This window comes from Bos taurus, chromosome 9 (genome assembly GCF_002263795.3).
Source record: "Bos taurus isolate L1 Dominette 01449 registration number 42190680 breed Hereford chromosome 9, ARS-UCD2.0, whole genome shotgun sequence".
NCBI classification, from domain to species: Eukaryota; Metazoa; Chordata; class Mammalia; order Artiodactyla; family Bovidae; genus Bos; species Bos taurus.
In genome coordinates, this window is record NC_037336.1 from 95,368,534 (window position 1) to 95,389,180 (window position 20,647).

General features: G+C 45.8%; 1 protein-coding gene and 1 long non-coding RNA gene across 10 annotated transcripts in view; one reads left to right on the forward strand and one right to left on the reverse strand.

The window, feature by feature from the left end:
* Positions 1–20,647, forward strand: part of LOC107132793 (uncharacterized) — a 79,362-nt gene that overhangs the window by 28,362 nt on the left and 30,353 nt on the right. For 4 of the 7 annotated variants that reach the window (XR_001501065.3, XR_009495887.1, XR_009495885.1 and 1 more), the window contains one exon: positions 10,897–10,981. The exons of 1 other annotated variant lie outside the window; for it this stretch is intronic. This is a non-coding gene — a long non-coding RNA (uncharacterized lncRNA). Of the gene's footprint in view, positions 1–11; positions 10,983–20,647 lie in introns of those variants that run through there. 2 more of the 7 variants (XR_001501068.3, XR_001501063.3) reach the window with 1 other exon arrangement.
* Positions 1–20,647, reverse strand: part of TAGAP (T cell activation RhoGTPase activating protein) — an 88,345-nt gene that overhangs the window by 5,555 nt on the left and 62,143 nt on the right. For 2 of the 3 annotated variants that reach the window (XM_059889625.1, XM_059889626.1), the window contains 6 exons: positions 3,831–3,872; positions 3,161–3,245; positions 3,018–3,071; positions 2,658–2,724; positions 1,242–1,405; positions 404–565 (listed from right to left, as the gene is read on the reverse strand). In XM_059889625.1, coding sequence (XP_059745608.1) covers positions 404–565; positions 1,242–1,405; positions 2,658–2,724; positions 3,018–3,071; positions 3,161–3,245; positions 3,831–3,872 — 574 coding nt within the window. Of the gene's footprint in view, positions 1–403; positions 566–1,241; positions 1,406–2,657; positions 2,725–3,017; positions 3,072–3,160; positions 3,246–3,830; positions 3,924–20,647 lie in introns of those variants that run through there. The other variant, NM_001076823.1, reaches the window with a different exon arrangement.

Below are 20,647 nucleotides of genomic sequence, written 5' to 3' on the forward strand. Positions count from 1 at the left end.
ATCCCTCTCAGGAGTCTGTGCTCATCACCCCTTCCTGCCTGCATCCAGGGAGCCTGAAGTCTGCCCCCAACTTGCCCCTCAGCAACTTTTCTAACAACGGGCACGGTTAAGGCCACCAGCCAAGGGGCCACCAGACTCAGGGGAACGGACTGGGCTGTGGGACAGTCCCAGCGCCTATTCTCAGAGAAATCTGGGAAGACTTTAGTGCAACACTTTTTGGTTGGAATCTGGGATCACAGAAACAAAGATGCTGATACAAATAAATGAAGGTTTAACTAAAACAGTTCGACTCCACAATCAGTTGCCTTTGCTGTGTGGGGCGAAGAGCCCGTTTCTTGTTCACGGAGAGTCAGTGTGTCAGAGCCCGTCAGCCTGCTATTTGGCATGGATGCTGGGGGCTCACCTTGAGGACCACCGCCAGGAGGTGCACAGGGAGGCTTCTCAGGTCCACCACACCTCCGGAGCTGAGCTCCTCCTTCAGCTCTTTGCGGGCTTTCTCGTTGGCTGCTTTCCTGAATATTCCTTCAGTGGAAGGGCCTTTCAGGCATAGAATCGTGAGAATATCCTAAAGGGAAGGGGTATAGAAATAGGAAATGGTTACCCGTGGTTTGAAGACACACTTTGCTGATACCAATAGAGGAAAAATCTGTTATTTCGGTAGGAGAAAGACTTTACATAGTGGACATGAACAGTAGCTAACTTTACCTGCTATACAATATCCTCTCCATAAAAGTTAGTTCTCCAGGATACTAAGACAGTCTTAACAAGAGACTATTAATCCCAGTCTGGTTCCTTTCAGTCCAGTTGCTGTCAACCGTCTCTCTTGACACTGCTGTTTTTCTAAGAGCAGGTACATTGGGAAAGCTGGAATTTGCACAGCCTAAAATGATTTTGGGCCTCCCTCCTCTCAAGTCATTCCATGTAAACACTGGATGTCTGATCACAAACTTCATGAATCTGTTGGTTTTTCAGAAGCTACACATTTTCAGCCTTCTTCACTCCATTAAGTCAGAAGGATGGAGGGACCACTGACCTGAGCTCATTGGCAAATACAACTAATTTCTACAATGTAAGCCACCATGTGTCCTCCTGACTGCATTCTTAGGTGGGAACACCATTTCCAAACGTGGGGAAAAAACGGAAAACCCCACCCCAACAAGTTTAGCATGAGAAAGCCACTCAGGTTTCCTGAGGACTTTTCACAGAAAACTGAAGTAGGTTCTGGGTGAACGTGTGCCTACCTGAATGGGTCCCGGAAGCGTGTTGTCACTGCAGATGGCTGACAAGGGCTGATCGAAAAGGGATGTCTTCAATTCTGGCTCCGAAGCTGCAGAAACATCTGATGAAGAAGAAAGCCTTCTCATGAGAAGGAGCCAGTTAGACACCTTCTTTCTCTTCTTGATTTCTATGGCCAAGCAAACAAGGCAAAGAGAAATTAGATTAACGTACTGATAAGCAAGGAAGGATCCACATAAGACAACAGATATTGTTATTTATGGTTTGCCATGTGGGAGAAACAGTTTCGAAAAACTGAGGAAGCAAAGGGTGTGAACCTTAATCTAGAAAAATCAACCCAAAAACAACCACATTGTTACCAGGGCAACCAGCCCCTCAACAGCAACACCAAGGCTCCTCAAAGTCTCCACCTTTCCTGTTTTTACTCTTTACCAGCTGTTTGCTATAGAAAATGAGCAAAGCCCAACGAGGCAGGTCATAAACAACCATCTTAACATATTGACCTTAATAACCACGGTGGATAGTTGGTGGCTATTTCTGATGTGAAACAGATTATTTTAATTCCTCCTCTGACGAGTGAAGAAAACGAAACTTACAGGAAGTGACTTGCTCAAAACCATTTTGAAGGCTCTAGGCGGGGCGGGCTGTTAAACCTCAGCGGCTGCGCTAGCACCCACCACTAGAGGGAGCTAGTCCGTCTGCAGTCAGCAGCAGGGTTTTCCCAGAGGATGTGTTAGGAAAGGGCGGGGAGGTTAGAACCTAGACCTGGCAACTGGAAATGCTCAGGAAAAATTTTCCAGGATAATCTGTCCTTGCAAAATCCTGAAGATGTCTGCACAATGGGTATAACCACTCATGAGTTTACTTCTTTCTCTGTTTTCCTCTCTCTCCTTTCTTTTTTTTTTTTTTCCTAATTAAAAAAAAAAAGCTATACTTTCTAAATGCATTAGCACATGTTTCTATACCTTTTATACCAGCCAGTGAAGAGGATGGATACAGAACTGGCTTGTCCTTATAGTTCAAGAGAACTGGGTCAGGGTTACATTGACTGAACGGCGGGTTCTTTGGGATTTAAGACAGCAACAGTTGCTTCATGTGCTCTTAGAATCATTCTCCAGTAGAGGAGGGTGAGAGTGGAAACATATGCACACTTTAATTGTCAGAGCAGAAGTGGCCAGGAGATCTGTAACCCCACTAAGGCCCCTCTGGATGGGGGAGAGGTTGACTTGGGGAGGATCTTTTCTCTCAGAACTTGCTGTCTAGTGAGCCGGACCTTCCTGCCACACAAGTGTTAATGTTCTGTGGTCTTTAAGAGAACACTTCGAAAAAAAAAAATCCCTAGTAAAGCACTGTGGTTTGGCAAACCAAGAACACTGGTTGTTAGCATTTACATAAAAGATCAGTGTATTTTCAAAACTCACCAATTAGCTGGCAAATATTATCTTCACTCTCACATGATGCCAACAAAGGATGTTCCTTGATATTACCCTAAAAATATATTTAATTAAAATTAATGATTGAAGAAATCTGCTGAGTCTTTCCCCACAAAATATATTCACCATTTTATTCATATCAACAGTTAGTTGTCCATTAATTTTTTTCAGAATCAGTATTAATATCTTGCTTATCATGATACAAGATCTCAGTTAATATTAGTGTTTACTACAACTTATCATGTTGATTTTCTATTCTGATAACTAAACAACATGCATAATATTCAATTAAAACAAAGTTTTCTATCTCACAGTGCAGATAAAAAGTTTGAAAAACAGCTTTCTTACCTCTGATTGACATTCAATTAATGTCTCCATATCACAGGCATTTAGTGTTTTTGACTACAAGAGAAAAAAAGTCAAATTAGGTAAACATCTTTGACCCTTGCCATGAGAAAATCTGAGGCAGTAAGTGTAAGCAGGGCACATACAGCATGGCAGCTGCTTGTCAACTTCATTGGAGTTCGGGCTGACGGTCCAGTGATGAATTTTGCTCCTGTGTGGCCTTGGCTCTGTCTACGAAAAATGATTCAGGAAAGAGTGAGGAGGGAACTACGGAATGCAATGGCCAATTTCAGCCCCACTCTGACAAAAGACAAAGTCTGAAACTACTAGTTAGAAAAGTGTTCATTTAAAGTCAGTTATGTGTTACCAGATGTCTTACGCTATTAAACACAGCATCTGAACACACTACTTTCTGAAAGCTTTAAACCTGACATCTTCATCACGCCAAACTTTGCTTTTCATTTATTAAGTTCCCATCAGGAGATAATCTGAGTAACAGCTACCATGACAACTAGTGTTTTGGGAGGAGGGTTCACTATGTGCCGGCTTTGCACAGATTTTCTCATGTAACCTGGAAGGGAAAACAGTGGCTCCCCAGGACGCTGCTTAAGGCAGACATAAAACAAAGATAACACATACAGAATTCCTAGAGCCCCCGAAGCGCTGGCTTCCCATGAAAGCAAAGCTGTCTGAGTTCACTCTTCGTGACACTACGTGTAGCATATTGCACGGTGAAACCCGTTTTTGTTGGATACGATCTCAAAGCCCAGTGACCCCGCCCGGCAGCTGACTGACAGGCCGATTTATGGTACTTACCCTCGGAGGGCCTCCAGCCAGACTTCTTTTACCTCCCGTGAACTGTGGAAAATTGGAAAAATAACATGACACTCTGCTCCTACTAACCCAGCGTGAGTGAGGAGACTGAATGGCTCTAACTTCACGTGTTCTGCGTTATAAGAGAGAGGGGGCGGGCAGGTGGAAATTCAGAATGTTACTGAGACCGGAAAGAGCATCATGGGCTGTCGCCCGGGCCAGACACTGCAGAGCTCTCACTTCCTCATTTCTTTTAGGACAGCTCTGGTTCTTTTTTTCTTCTTCTTCAACTTCAAAGTCCACCATCTGTAAACCACCGAGAGTGGAAAAGATGACATATGGCCATAGGTGAAGGCTCTGATTCATGTCTCAGGTGGGATGTGTGAATAAGAAATTGTGTTATTCTGTACGTAAACATCATCGTATTTTCTAAAGTGATCATTTCAGGTGCCCTTTATTTTGGTATCCTGTTTGGGTGCCGTCTCCCCACCCACCCCCCTTCTCCTCTGTTCATCGGCACATTGATAAGCACCCTCTAGCTGCGGGATGTGGTCCCTCCAAGAAAGCCAAGACATGCGGCCTCTTGAAACGCAGTCATCATCCAGAGTCAGGTCAGTTTCCTTTGGGATTGTGACGAGTCCACCAGAGCAGGCTGTCTACATGTTAACTCTTCCTTAACTCAGTACTTAAGTCACGGTCAGATCAGCTCTAATTCTGACGTGGGAGGAAAATGATTTCCTTTGATCGGACATTTGAAAGTAGAAAGGAGATGGTGAATTTCATTTGCGGATCTGACCTTCTGGATAAAAGAGAATCTCTGGTCTTTCCTATGGCTTAGGCTGTATATGAAATGACTCAAATACCCTGACAACAGAATGGATACATACAGCGTGGCGAATTTTCACACAGTGGAGTCCTACGGAGCCCTGAGAATGAATAGTCTACAATTACGTTCAACGACACGACTGGGCTTCAGAAAATAACGCTGAGTCAAAGAGGCCAGACGCCAAAGAGTGTACCTTGCATGCAAAGCCCCCAAATAGCAAAAGTAATCTGTGTTATTAGAGCCAGCATGGCATTTCTGTAGGGCTGGGCAGTGGCTCTGAGGGGGTCAGAGAGGGTCCATCTCTTGACTCCAAGGAGGGCTCCGCCTCTTGATCTGGCTGTTGTGGTTGTTCAGTTGCTAAGTCATGTCTGACTCTTTGCATCTCTATGGACTGTGGCCCGCTAGGCTCCTCTGACCCGGAAATTCTGGCAAGAAGAGTGGAATGGGTTGCATGCCCTCCTCTAAGAGATCTTCCTGACCAAGGGACTGAACCCATGCCTCTTGCGTCTCCTGCATTGTCGGGAAGGTTCTGTACCACTAGCACCACCTGCTGCTGCTGCTAAATCGATTCAGTCGTGTCCGACTCCTAGTGACCCATGGACTGTAGCCCCCCAGGCTCCTCTGTCCATGGAACTTCCCAGGCAAGAATACTGGCGTGGGTTGCCATTTCCTTCTCCAGGGGTTCTTCCCAACTTAAGGATCAAACCTTCGTCTCTTATGTCTCCTGCACCGGCAGGTGGGTCTTCTACCAGTAGTGCCACCTGGGAAGCACCCGGGAAGCCCCTATCTCCAGGAGTTTGCTCAAATTCTATTAAGTCAGTGATGCTACCTAACCATCTCATCCTCTGTTGCCCACTTCTCCTCCTGCCCTCAATCTTCCCCAGCATCAGGGTCTTATTTCCAATGAGTTGGCTCTTCGCATCAGGTGGCCAAAGTATTAGAGCGTCAGCTTCAGCATCAGTCCTTCCAATTCAGGACTGATTTCTTTTAGGATTGACTGGTTTGGTCTCTCTGCAGTCCAAGGGACTCTCAAGAGTCTTCTCCAACACCAGAGTTCAAAAGAATAAATTCTTTGGTGCTCATTCTTCATTACGGTCCAACTCTCACATGTACATGTCTACTGGAAAAATTGTACCTTTGACTATACAGACCTTTGTTGGCAAAGTGATGTCTCTGCTTTTTAAGATGCTGTCTAGGTTGGTCATAGCTTTCCTTTCAAGGAGCAAGCATCTTTTAATTTCATGGCTGCAGTCATCATCCGCAGTGACTGTGGAGCCCAAGAAAATAAAATCTGTCACTGCATCCACTTTTCCCTCTTCTATTTGCCATGAAGTGATGGGACTGGATGCCATGATCTTAGTTTTTTGAATGTTGAGTTTTAAGCCAGCTTTTCACTCTTTTTCACCCTCATCAAGAGACTCTTTAGTTCCTCTTCACTTTCTGCCACTAGACTGGTATCATCTGCATATCTGAGGTTCTTGATATTTTTCCTGGCAATCTTGATTCCAGCCAGTGATTCATCCAGCCTGGCATTCTGCATAATGTACTTTGCATATGAGTTAAGCAGGGTGAAAATACACAGCCTTGATGCACTCCTTCCGCAATCTGAACCAGGCAGTCGTTTCAAGTCTGGATCTAACTGTTACTTCTTGACCTGCATACAGGTTTCTCAGCAGACAGGTAAGGTGGTCTGGTATTCCCAGCTCTTTAAGAATTTTCCACAATTTATTGTGATCTATACAGTCAAGGCTTTAGGGTAGTCAATGAAGCAGAAACAGATGTTTTTCTAGAACTCCTCATTTCTCCATGATCCAATGAAAGTTGGCAATTTGATCTCTGGTTCCTCTGCCTCTTTGAAACCCAGCTTGTACATCTGGAAGTTCTTGGTTCACATACTACTGAAGCCTAACTTGAAGGATTTTGAGCATAACCTTGCTAACATGTGAAATAAGTGCAATTGTATGGTATTTGTAACATTCTTTGGCATTGCCCTTCTTTGGGATTGGAATGAAAACTGACCTTTTCCAGTCCTGTGGCCACTGAGTTTTCCAAATTTGCTGGCATGTTGAGTGGCGCACTTTAACAGCATCAGCTTTTAGGACTAAAGCTAGTGCTGCTAGTCTTAAGTGTACACTTCTGTGTGTTTGTTACTCTTCAACAAAAAGTTGACAAATACCTTGACTTAATTCATTATTAGCACCTGAAATTCTCAGCCTTTTTCATATGGATAGTACTATTGTCTTTATACTGAAAGGAGGTCATGACGAGGCACACTTTGAGAAACTGAAGCACAGAGCTGTTAAAATTTGCCGCCTAACTCGGTGTCTCTGGGGTGACCTCAGGAGGGAGTTGGTGTCTAGGTTTCCAGCTGGAGGCACCCTCTCTTAAAACTGCCAGGGTTCACGCAGCACTCCTACCACAACTGCAGATGCTACTGCTCTTTCAGCCTCCCTTTCCCCTTAGAAAACTCTGAAATGAATCACTGATTTCAATTTAGTGCTACAAAAAAGGGCATTATGGTGGCTCGGTGGTAAAGAATCCACCTGCCAATGCAGGAGATACAACAGTTGTGGGTCTGAACCCTGGGTCGGGAAGATCTCCTGGAGGAGGAAATGACAACCCACTCCAGTATTCTTGCCTGGAAAATTCCATGGACAGAGGAGCCTGGTGGGGGGGCTACGGTCCATGGAGTCACAAGGAGTCCGACACAATTAAGCACAGCACAGGATGCTATCCTATCCTAGAGTCAGGAAGTGGTAGGTACTCAATTAATAGTTTCTGTATAAGTACATTTACTTTTGAAGTAGTCACATAGAGTATTACTACGATATATATATGTTTTATGAATTTTTAATTGGATACTTTTTTAAGTTATTCTAAGAAACTTAATGTTGGCACTGCTCTTACAACCAAACCATCCAGCCTCAACTGACATATTTCCTTTTTTTAAAAAAAACGAAGACCATATTTTTTTCCTCATCTTTACAGCTGTTATGTATGTCCTATGCCCCACATTCTACCAGTGATTTAAAACCATTTTTTTTTCCTTTTGCCATGGGATTATATGGTTTGTTTTTTTTTTGGCTGCACTGCACAGCATGTGGGATTTTAGTTCCTTGACCAGGGATCAAACGCAGGCCCTCAGCAGTGGAAGTGCAGATGCTTAACCATTAAATCACCAGGGAAGACCCCATATTCAAAAGCAGATGAATCTAGAATCCAGATATATAAAATTTAAAAAGAAAAAAAGCATTTTTAAAGTTGGTTGCTCTAGTGAGAGACGGGTGAGGGAATCGTGGACCCACATTTTGCCTTTTCTGACAAGCCCAAGCTGGGGCTCAAAAACTCATGTTATTAGAGGTTCTCAAAGTGCGTTCAGGGATCCCTGGGGCCCTTTCAGCAGAGTCCACAAGGTCAAACTATTTTGTAACAATACGGAGATGCTAGCTGCCTTTTTGACTATTCTCTCAAGAGTATCTAGTGCAGTTTTCCAGAAGCTGCATGATATGGGATGTTTTGATAGCTATGGGAATGCAGGCTTGCATTTTCCTGTGTTTTAAATTTTTCTCAGTTTTCATTTCTCCTAAGATATGTATGGGTAGATATAACTTAGATAAATCAGAGAGCTTTAGAGTTGTCAATAATTTTCTGAAGTTTTCCTGAGACTAACAGAGTTTGAGAACTGCCAATATCCATCATATCTTTCCAGGTAAGAAAATTCCACATACATGTCTTGTTTACCTATTATCTTCACTATGCTTCTGCTGAGTGGCTCAGTCGTGTCCGACTCTGCGCAACCCCATAGATGGCCGCCCACCAGGCTCCCCGGTCCCTGGGATCCTCCAGGCAAGAACACTGGAGTGGGCTGCCATGTCCTTCTCCAATGCATGAAAGTGAAAAGTGAAAGTGAAGTCGCTCAGTCGTGTCCGACTCTTAGTGACCCCATGGACTGCAGCCCACCAGGCTCCTCCGTCCATGGGATTTTCCAGGCAAGAATACTGGAGTGGGTTGCTATTGCCATCTCCATAGCCATTTTCAAATGCAAATCCTTGCCAAGGTGCATTGTCTGATGGTTCATCGCTCCTCATTGCATGTTGTCTGTTAGTGGCTCGACAAGTCTTGGAGGGAGGACGAGATTCTCTCCTGCTCACTTTCATCTGCAGCACTGTGATTCTCCACGTTTCCCACGATGCCTCTGTGTTGGCAGCTTCCCAGGGTCGTCTTTACCCCCTTCCCTCCATTTCCGAGTCTTGTGTCCTTTATGGTGGTCACTTCACTACACTTATTCTCAGTTCTCCTAATGACACAAATGTCCCTTCTATATATAAACTCTAAACTCAGCCATCGACATATGAAAAATGAGGAAGCTGGATATAAGAGAAGTGCTATTTCTCTTTGGATGTGTCATTTAAAACTGAATTTTTAAATGAAATTTGATTGTTGCTGGGGGGTTATATATATGTTTTCATGTAGAGGATCATGTCTTTAAATTTACTATGAATTAGTGAATCTGTTATTATAAGAAACACATATGAGCATGTCCATTATGTGTTTCAGTAACAACTCTTGAAAAAACAGAATAGTGTGTTTGTTAATTATGTTGTGATAACTCTGGGCCTTTTTAAAAGGAAGGAAATACTTAAAATGCAAATGCTATAAATTATATTCAATTCTGTTTTTTCCTTCTTCTCCACTTTTTTCCTCTTCTTTTTTTGGAGACTGAATTATGGGACTAGACACAGATATTTATTGACCCTGAATCAGGGCTGAATGGGTTTTAAGTGAGCAATGAATTTAACATTCTGCTCATATCCCGATGTTTTTATCTTTGCAGCACCCCCTCCAAATTGTCTCTTCGACTTTGTTCTTGAAGTCTTCTCTTTCTGAGGGCATTCCTACTCCTGAGGAAGCCATTCCCTGATTCAGCAGAAGGCTCCTGGCTATGTCAGAGTGAAACCTGTCCCCTCTCCTGTAAACCTTCCCTGTTTTAAATCCCATTCTCTCCTGGGATATAGGGGCTTCCAACTTCTTCTATTCAACCCCTGCTGCCCCCACGCCTCCCACCCCCAAAACAGACCAAGCCCTTCTCAGCAGGCAACGTTCTTGCATGACATCCATCATCAGCTCTGCATTCTAACAGTTCAAGGCTAAAGAGAGGGCTGGTGAGACGCTTACTGAACACCTACTACACGCACTGTGTTGTCCTAGGCATTTTCAGACACCTCATCTGACATCATTTTTAGGACAACACTGAGTAGTCACCGTCCCTGTCTTATAGCTGAGTCACCTGGGGCTCCATGTGTCAGTTCACTTACCCAAGTTCACTCTGTTGAACCTGGGTCTCTGGATACTAAGGCCAGTAGTCTTTCCATGATTTCCCTTAAGGATAATCCTTCAAGGGCTTCATTTATCAGTGGAAACGAGATGTCTAGACCCAGTATACCGATATAGACCAGACGAGTCCAGGTGCATCCCTATGGGGAGCTCTTACCTAGTAGACAGAGTCAGATTTAGGACATTGTCCTGAAACTTCAAAATCTCCTTCCGTCAGTTTCATTAGTAATAATCAGTTGAATACAATTTGAGGGGCTTCCCTCATAGCTCAGTTGGTAAATAACCTGCCTTCAATGCAGGAGACCTTGATTCCTGGGTTGGGAAGGTCCCTTGGAGAGGGAAATGGAGACCCACTCCAGTACTCTTGCCTGGAAAATCCCATGGACAGAGGAGCCTGGCAGGCTGCAGTCCATGGGGTCGAAAGAGTTGTACACGACCGAGTGGCTAAACCACCAGAATACAATTTACATCATCTTTAAATAAATTCACAGCACCAGAGGCTCAGTGACCTACAGAAACAGTTCCGTAGACAGATTAGCACTTTTCACTTGTCTATAATTCCTCCATCAGCCAACAACATCCTATTTTAGTGAAGTTAGTAGTAAGTATGTCAAAACAAGGGGCTTCCCAAGTGGCACAGTGGTAAGGAATCCATCTGCCAATTCAGGAGATGCAAGAGATGCAGGTTTGATTCCTGAATCAGGAAAATTCCCTGGAGTAGGAAATGGCAATCTGCTCCAGTATTCTTGTCTGGAGAATCCCATGGACAGAGGAGCCTGGCGGGCTACAGTCCATGGGATTGCAAAGAGTCAGACAGCACTGAGCACACACACTCCCACATGTCAAAAGAAGAGTGAGTTAGAGCCCTGGCAATTGCAGAGCAGTCATGTCTTTTGGCTCTTCTTATAGACTGGTCGGTTGATGGGAGAACCAAGTGGGAAGGGCCATTTTCCATGCCCCTGGAAGAGTCTGACGGTCATCATCTAAACAGCAGGTAAGTTTTGTAACTGATGGAAAGCTGCATCAGCAGGTGGTCCTGGTGGTGACGGAGGAGATGACCACCTCGCCCACCGTGGGTTCTGCCTTGCTCGACATGTGGCTCCCACTGTGGAAACCAAGTAGGAAGGGCCAGGTCCTACACCGCTGATTCTGAAAATCTCAGAGTTTGACTGTAGGGTCTCTGGACAAGAGTTGAAACATCTGTGAATACATTGTGAAATTTGGAAGGGCTTCCCTTGTGGCTCAGCTGATGAAGAATCCACCTGCAATGCGGGAGACCTGAGTTTGATCCCTGGGTTGGGAAGATCCCCTGTAGGAGGAAAAGGCTACCGACACCAGTATTCTGGCCTGGAGAATTCCATGGACTATATAGTCCATGGAGTAGCAAAGAGCTAGACACTACTGAGCGACTTTCACTTCACTGTCAAAAAACAACCAAAAAAGAAAAGATCATTTTCACTCTCTCCGTAGTCTTATAATTTCTTTCAGAAAGCATGTTCTTACCCTGCATGACAAGAGTTTTCAGAACATGGAAAGGAACTTAAACGGCTTTTGCTAGCAAGCAGAAATAGACAGGGAGGCCTGGCGTGCTGCAGTCCATGGGGTCACAAAGAGTCAGATACGACTGAGCGACTGAACAAGAATATGAAATAGGCAAGACAGGCAGCCGGGTTGAAGAAACACATTGTAAGATGATTCTCGTGTTAGGATGTTTATTACTTAGCTTATGGTCACAAATGATTTTTTTTCCCAAGAACTGGTTCTGTTTTTACTGGGACGAATGTCTAAAGACAATAAACTTCGTGATGGACTCTGTGATTTCTAAGCTGGGTGAGTATTTTTGGGTGTTACTGAGAGCACTCAGGTTTCTTCCTGCTGCTCCAGGCTGACTCTGGATACCCCTTCATGAAGGCTGTTACTACCCCAGTACTGACAGCTGTGACCAAGACTTACGAGTCATTCACCCCATATTTTCCAGATGGACTGTGCAGTGTTACCCATCTTGCCATGGAAACTGCCACTTGAGAACCAGTCTTTCCATTCTAAGCTCACTCTCCCTTTCTCTCTGTGACCCAGAGCCCTGAGTTTCTTAATTAGAGTGATATCAACTACTTCTGGAGAAGGCAATGGCACCCCACTCCAGTACTCTTGCCTGGAAAATCCCATGGACAGAGGAGCCTGGTAGGCTGCAGTCCACGGGGTCGCTAAGAGTGGGACACGACTGAGCGACTTCATTTTCACTTTTCACTTTTCTGCATTGGAGAAGGAAATGGCAACCCACGCCAGTGTTCTTGCCTGGAGAATCCCAGGGACGGGGGAGCCTGGTGGGCTGCTGTCTATGGGGTCGCACAGAGTTGGACACGACTGAAGCGACTCAGCAGCAGCAACCACGTACTAGGGCTTCCCAGGTGGCGCCGTTGTAAAGAATCTGCCTGCAATGCAGGAGACACAGGAGGTATGGGTTTGATCCCTGGGTTGGGAAGATCCCCTGGAGGAGGAAATGGCAACCCACTCCAGTATTTTTGCTTTGAGAGTCCCATAGACAGAGGAGCCTGGTGGGCTACAGTCCATAGGGACGCAAAGAGTCAGACATGACTGAACATACATGTAAGGCATACTTCCTGCATGGAGGAGTCTTTTCCCAAAGATGTCACAATTTTCTTGAGGACTTTTACATCACGGCAGTGCCTGATGACTGATGGATACCCTGACCTTCTAGAAAGTTCTTCAAGTTACAAATAAAAAAACTTCAAAATAATCGAGCCTTTTCTCTGATTATGAGCCCCACCTCCCAACCTGCCATGTTTCAGCCACAGAATCTTGTTATTCCCTAGAAAGTGCACTGCACCTTTAGTCCCTTGGACAGCAAGGAGATCAAACCGGTCAATCCTAAAGGAAATCAACTCTGAATATTCACTGGAAGGACTGATGCTAAAGCTGAAGCTCTAATACTCTGGCCACTTACTTTGAAAAATCGACTTATTGGAAAAGATCCTGATGCTGGAAAAGACTGAAGGCAAACGGAGAAGGGGGCGGCAGAGGATGAGATGGTTGGATGGCATCACCAACTCAATGAACATGAGTTTGAGTAAACTCTGGGAGTAAACTCATGGACAGGGAGGCCTGCCATGCTGCAGTCCATGGGGTCGCAAAGAGTCGGACATGACTGAGCAACTGAACTGAACTGGCCCCAGGGGTCAGGTTCCATTCTGTGAAGCTGAGGAGGCCTGGACACCAGGACTTAGAATCAAGGACCAGGGCGCGGTGGAGTCAACCATGGTCCAAGGCTTTTCCTCTCTCTGCTGTGAACTGTCCACTGTCCTAAGTCCTCCAGCCAGACTGGGCTCAGGTCTCACCGTTAAGTGAGGGCATGGGATTCACTGACCTGCAGAGCACTCAGCTGTGCTAGATTCCTTTTATTAGATGACTGTGGTTGTAGTGAACTAACAGTAAAACTCCTTGCCTGCTTCTCTAAGAAACATCCATGAAAGTCTGTGGGTGCATGGATGGGGTGGGAAGAGATGTCCCAGCTTCTCCTAGCCCAGGGCTCGTGAAAGGTGCTCAGGATAGAGGCTAGGTGAGGGTTTGGGCTGGGGCAGAGGAAATCCAGTCCACATCGTTTAGGGTCATTCTTCTTCCTGGTAGGAAAAAGGCTGTCCTCCAGCCAAACCTTAACTCTGCTACGGCTTGACAGTTACCTGAACAGCCCGAGGTTTGCTGGGCCACAGCGTCCCTAATATTGCAGGTGTTACTGTGTCTTGCAGAATGATTTGCTGTGTCCACAAAATGTCTGCATTTTTGTGGTGGACACATACATATTTTAAATCTGTCTCCCAGATCTTTGTGATAATTAATCTTTGTATTGGAATACAAAATCGCCTCAGCATAAAATGACATTTGAAGAACTCAGTGTTTTCAGAAAGCTGGCTTGAAAAATAAGAAAGGCTAGAACAAAATGTTCTTTTAAAACTGCCTTCCCCACTTATTGAGATCACGATAAAGAATTAGAAATAAACTATCTTGAGATTAGGAGATTAGAATCTCTGAATTGCTGATGATATAACCAGCTCCATGTCATAGGCAAGGCAACGCTCCAACTTACTTGCAGAGATCATTTTAAGAACTAAAGAAGCCTTCATGATTGTATTTTGGCCCCCAAAATTGCTCAAAGAAAACACGATGTCAAAAAAGGGTAAGTTGGCAACCCTGAGCATCATTTAACTACAGCATAATTCAGCAGATTTTTTGAAGAAAAACAGAGAAAATTATGACAATTGAGGTTCTTTGTTAGCAGTCTGCAAAACTCATGTGCGGCATTAAAAAAAAAAAACCAAAATCGAACTAAAAAAGTAGTAACTGTGGAAAAATGTTTAGTTAGCCTAAGTTTCCAAAATACCTTTTAAAGAGATATTTCTTCTAGTTTTATTTGATTTTTTTTTTGAACGCAATGCTTTTTTCATATGTCACATGAAAAAAATTATCCAGGGTTTTTACCTCCCTGCTTAAATTTTTAAAAAGTATTTGTCACTTTGAATCTGTGTGGTCCTTTTCTCAGCCACTATGCCTTATTTGGTGTCTCCAGAGAAAGTCTCCTGGGAAAGGCCTCTGAAGGTGGTGTCAACTCCCGGGGCTGGGGGTTCAGGGTGCTGTGGCCATAGGTAGGGCAGTGTGGTTGAAGCTCCCACAAGAGGCAGGGGTTTCTATTCGAGCTCCAACCTAGCCTGAGCGAAGCTGTCAGTGATGAGGGCTCTGTGATCGAAGGATGGCTTGGTCTCCCCGTTTTCAGGTTCAGCCACCGACCACCCCTTAGTGGCCAGGATCATGAGTGCCTCTTTTCCCTTGGTAATGGGAGCCTCTCAGATGCTCCAGTCCAGACTGGTTCTGATTTAGATCTCAGGATGTTGCTCAGATGGAGTAGGAAATGGCAATGCACTCCAGTATTCTTGCCTGGGAAATCCCAAGGACAGAGGAACCTGGTGGGCTACAGTCCATGGGGTCACAAAGAGTCGGACACGACTGAGTGACTAAACAGGAAGAGCCTTTGGGCAGAGGGGTCAAGAGGAATCCATGATGATTCTGGTAAGCCTGATAACCTCCCTTAGAGGAAGGGGGATGAGGAAATGGATTGAAAGAAGAAGAACACATTTACACTAAGCCATGGGAGAGTGTGTGGTCACCAGTACACACTGTTGATATTCTTAATTGCTTAGCTCTCCCCTTCTGGGAGTGGATGAACTGAACCAGGGCTCTGCTGTGTTCTTTGTAGCCCGTGACTCCTGGGTTTTTCCTACAGATAAAAGAATTCCAAGGTTTTGCCTCCTGCCTTTGGGCCATAAAACATTATACAAAATGCTAATAACCACATATTTTTAAAAAACTGTTCTTGTATCTGTCCTAAATTTTATATATGTTGATGGCAAAACTGAGCCCAAATGCCATTTCTCTGAGATGTATCTTTTGTGAGAAGTTCAGTAAATCTCAAAAAGCAACGTTTTTTCCCCCCAAATTTTGCCAAATAGTGTTGCTCAAATTTGAGCACTTATCAGCATCACCTGGTGTGTGTTAGTCAGTCGTGTCCGACTCTGTGATCCCGTGGACTGTAGCCTGCCAGGAATTCTGCAGGCAAGAATACTGGAGTGGATTGCCATTTCCTTCTCCATGGGTTGCCATAGCCTCCTCTGGAGGTTCTTCCCAGCCCAGGGACTGAACCCAGGTCTCCCGCATTGCAGGCCGATTCTTTACTGTCTGAGCCACCAGGGAAGCCCAAGAATACTGGAGTGGGTAGCCTATCCCTTCTCCAGGGGATCCTCCTAATCCAGGAATCAAACCAGGGTCTCCTGCATTGCAGGCAGATTCTTTATCAGCTGAGCTACCAGCTGAGCTATCAGCTCAGCCCAGCATCACCTGGAGGACACATTAAAACCCTGACTATGGGCCTTGAACCTAGCGCCTCTGACTCAGCAGGTCTGGGGAAAGGCCCAGGAACCATACATCCCCCAACAGTCCCAGACTGGGCTGCAGACCATACTTGGGAAGCCTCCGAGAGAAGTGTCAGGAAAAGGTAAATGTGTTTACTCCTGCATCCTGGGCATTGGCGACATCTTTATAATCACTGGGCTATTCCACAATCCCAGCACTTTGCTGGCTTGCAAGGATTTGTCTTGCCCCTGAAATGAGCCTGCAGGTCCTTACAACAGAGAAATTCATTCTGACACCCTGAGACAGCCCCCGGGGGCCCAGTAGGAAGTTCAAAAACGTTTGTAAGAATGAGAAAAATGACAGCTTCCCCAGTCAAAAGTGACACTTCTGCTTTGTCAGATACTGAATGTATCTCGGATCCTTGTTGCTATGCTCGATGTTGTTCTTCCAGATGAGACTCTGGGGCAGGGGCTACTCCAAAGGAATTGTGCAACCTCTGGTATCCAGAATAATCCCAAGAACCTTTAATAGACCGCCAGAGAGATAACAGCCACTGTTGATTCACCTAGAGGCCTAAAATCGAATGAAACAGAAGCTTTGCTGATTTTACTTTTTTTCACATAAATGTGGTAATCACCTGTTGGTGACTCACTTCCAGTGGCCCTGGGTTAAGGAAACCAAATGGACCGCAAGTTAAACTGGCTTGTTCTGAACCTTGGAGTCGGCTGTTTGCCCACAGGGTGTCTGTTCCTCATTAGGAGGGCTGGGCTATCTACAGACGCCCTTCTGCAAATTCCTAAACACTTGAAGGAGAGCTTCCTTTACTGCTATCTACCAGAACATGCTGTGTGTGTGTGTGTGTGTGTGTGTGTGTGTGTGTGTGTGTGTATAACATTGTCCTTTCTCTTACACATCACAATGACCGGGTAGATAGGATACATAAACGTTAGTTGAATCTTTCTTGCCATACAAGAAAAGGCAGTTTCAAGTTTAAGCAGCAGTCCTTTGCACACTTAGCTGCACACTAGAATCCCTTGGGGGAGCTTTTAAAAATCCCCAATACCAAAGCCACTTCTTATACCAACCAGTGAAACTGTCATTTCTGAAGATGGGATCCAGACATCGGTATTAAAAAAAGAATTCTACAGAGAATTGCAATAGGCAGCCAAACTTGAGGTCCAGAGATCTTAGCAACAGCTTTCGGGGTAAACTGATCTGTTAATTCTACACCTGGATCCTTTTCTGCAATCCCAGCCCTGGACAAGCTTCGAAAAAGCAGGTGCATTCCTGGGCAGGGCGGGAGGCTGGGTCCGTTTCCCTTCTCAGAAGAACACCAGTCCCAGAGAACCACTGTCCTGGTTCTCTGGGACAGAGGGAGGGAGCTCGTGTGACAGGATCTGCTGCAATCTTGCGGTTGATCAAAAGTGGCCACGGATTCTGTATAGCTGCTCCCAGCAAGCGATGGCATCTACTTCCCCACCCACTGAAGCTGAGCTGCTCTCACGACTTGCTCTGCCCTGTAGGGTGTGACAAAAGGGATGTCATGTGCTTTCTGAAGCCTGGGTCTGCAGTTGCCCAGAAGCTCCAACTTTTGCTCTCCTGCATGCGGCTCTGAGATGGCCGTGTGGGCAGCCACGCTCGCCTCCCGGAGGATAAGAGGCTGCGTGGAGGAGCGGCCAGCCGCCCTGCCCAGCCAGCACCCACTCGCAGACCGCAGGGACTCTCCGGCTGAAGGGTGTCATCTGAGTGAGGACATGTGAAACCAGCAAAGGAGCTCCAGCCAATACAGTCAGGAAAATCAGAAACTGCTGTTGTGTAAGAGACTGTTTTTGGGGTGGTTGTTACTCAGGAATAGAAGCCTGAGACCAACAGGGACTCCAGCAACTGTTCTCGTGACTTCTACACAAGGGCCATGGGGCCAGCTCTTCGTTGCATTGCCAGTACTGATTTTAAAAAGCACTGATTTAACCTCTTTCTCAGCCGGAGTCTTCATTTTAAAGCAGCTTCATGACCTATTGGGACTTCTCTGGGAGCTCAGTGGTATAGAACCTGCCTGCCATGCAGGAGATTCAAGGAGACACGAGTTCAATCCCTGGGTTGGGAAGATCCCCTGGAGAAGGAAATGGCAACCCACTCCAGTATTCCTGCCTGGAGAATCCCATGGACAGAGGAGCCTGGCGGGCTACAGTCCATGGGGTTGCCAAAGAGTCGACATGACTTAGCGACTAAATAACAACAACAATAAACAGGAACTACTGATACGGTATTTCTCACACTGAGTGTGATCCATTTTTCATGATAACAAAATTTAAAGCAGACTGTAGAGATGTAAAATAAAAATCAACCAGTGAAGGATGCTAAAAAAAAATCAGTACCCATGGATACAAATTATATACCAGGAAGCTTTCAGATGCAAAACTGAAGGCTAAAGTTGCCAGAACTTTGAATAATACGTTGAAACAAATTCCAGAAAAGAACAATTGTCTCTGAGGGCTCCGGGAATTGAACTACTTCTGTAAATTTACTTCTGATATTATTTATAGTCAGTCAGTGGGCTAAGTGCTTAACTGGGTGTTGAAAAGTTTGGGAAAAGGACATGGTTCCCAGGCTCAAGGAGCATGTATTGTGTTGCATTCCCATCACTTCAGTTTTCCAAGTCAGTAACTGCTGACAGCATTCATAATCTCGGTTCTGATGGTGGGAACTCAAACCTAGCTCTTGTGGAGACAGTCTGGTTCTTCAGTGGAAGGAGGGGAGCCCCAGCTCCACTAGGGTTTTGTGGACAGGAGGGTGGAGCCGGGGCGGGGGTGGGGAACGGGGCTTCTCACGCCGCAGTTTCGAAAGGGCCTCTACTGGGCAACATACTCATGTGATTCAGCATCTAGGAGTAATTAAACCAGAAGGCTGTGCCTCCTAACTAACCACTCAGATTTTACCTCCTCATATTACACTCATGTGCCTGCATGTGCACGAACACACACACACACACACACACACACTGGTCTGCTAGTGCTGCCACGACAAAACACCACGGACTGGGTGGCTTAAACAACTGAAATGTATTTGTCACAGTTCTAGAGGCTAGAACTTGCCTGGGGGCTCAGATGGTGAAGAATCTGCCTGCAACGTGGGAGACCTGGGTTCAATCCCTGGGTCAGGAAGATGCCCTGGAGGAGGAAATGGCAACCCACTCCAGTATTCTTGCCTGCAGAATCCCAAGGACAGAGGAGCCTGGCGGGCTACAGTCCACAGGCTCGCAAAGTCAGACACAACTGAGCAACTAAGCACAGAGCCTAGCAGGCCAAGATGGAGGTGTCTGCAGGTTGGTTTCTTTGAGGCCTCGCTCCTTGGCTTGCAGAGCGGCCACCTTCCCGTGGTGCCTTCACACGGCCTTTCCTCTGCGGTGCACGTCCCTGGGGTCTCTCTGGGTGTCCTAACCTCCTCTTTCCATAACGACACTGGCTCTTACTGTGTCACAGAGCATCCCAACAGCCTCATTTTAGCCGAATCACCTCACACCAGGCCCCTCAAGACACCGTCATGTTCTAAGGTACTTCATTCGAGTTAAGGATTTGGCATATGGATTCGTGTGTGTATGTGTAAATCCATAGACATATATTTCACTGACAGGAAGGATGTCTGCATTTGTTTCCCTGTTAAGGACTTAGCATCAGCTCTCTGCCTGATGTTAAAGTCTACAGATAACGACAAAGGGAAGAGGAAAGCAAGTGGCTCTGAAGCAGCAGACGCTTAAGCCTGAGTCACTGGAAGTGAGGAGCTGGGAGAGGGGCAGGAAGTCCGGAGGGCCCGGGGCAGGGTGGTGGTGGTGGTGGTGGGGCTTGTAAGCTGGCTCTGGCTCTCCAGAGGGGCGTCAGTTAACTGGGATGAAAACCCCACCTTCTTGAGTGAGACTGCTCAAGTTCTTATTCAGAAATAATCACCGAAGAGGAAATTTTGGCGGTTCTTCTCTTCCTTCTCCTTCTCAAACTCTCCTGAATGTGATCAGGCAGATGGGACTTCCTTAAACAAAAGTCACTCAGTTCCCATTTTCTCTAATTGGAAGCATTTCACAGAGAAAGCCAGGCTACCAGATAAATATGTGAGACATTTCTTAACTGAGGAGGGGAATTCTATAGATAACTAGGGACTCTGAGAGCAGGATAGAGGATGTTTGCCTAAATCCAACAACGGGAATTAATCTACAAACTCAACGGACTGTGCTATGGAATCTATTCAACACTCGAGTCTGAGGGAATGCCTCCCAAATTTGTCTAGCCGATCTTTGCTCATCCTCCACAGCGGAGTGCTTCTGGAGCCAGCCAGAGGGGCTCCCGTGGCCTTCTCCTCGCTCCCGAGAAGGGCTGGAGCCATCGCTGCAGGAGGTGCTACCTTCCTGCTGGCCGTGGAGGGAGGGGCAGACAGGGTTTCAAAAAGAAAACATGCAAGGTCCACCCAGGAACAAACAGTGGGACAATGTAACATGGAAATCCCGCCACTGGAACTGTCAACGAGAATGGCCAAAGATGAAAGACATCGACTCCTGCAGACAAGAGTCCTCCAGGCAGAGGCTGGCACGAGCAGCCTGGGTGCAGGCCGCCTGTGTCCTTTGAGTCCTGAGCGGGATACCTCCCTTCCTGTGGGTTTTGATTTTGTGGTTCGTTTGCCTTCCTGCATTACTTTTGCTTGTTTGGTTGGTTTTAGTCATGGTGGGTTGAAAGACGTTAAGGAAGGAAGGGAGCTT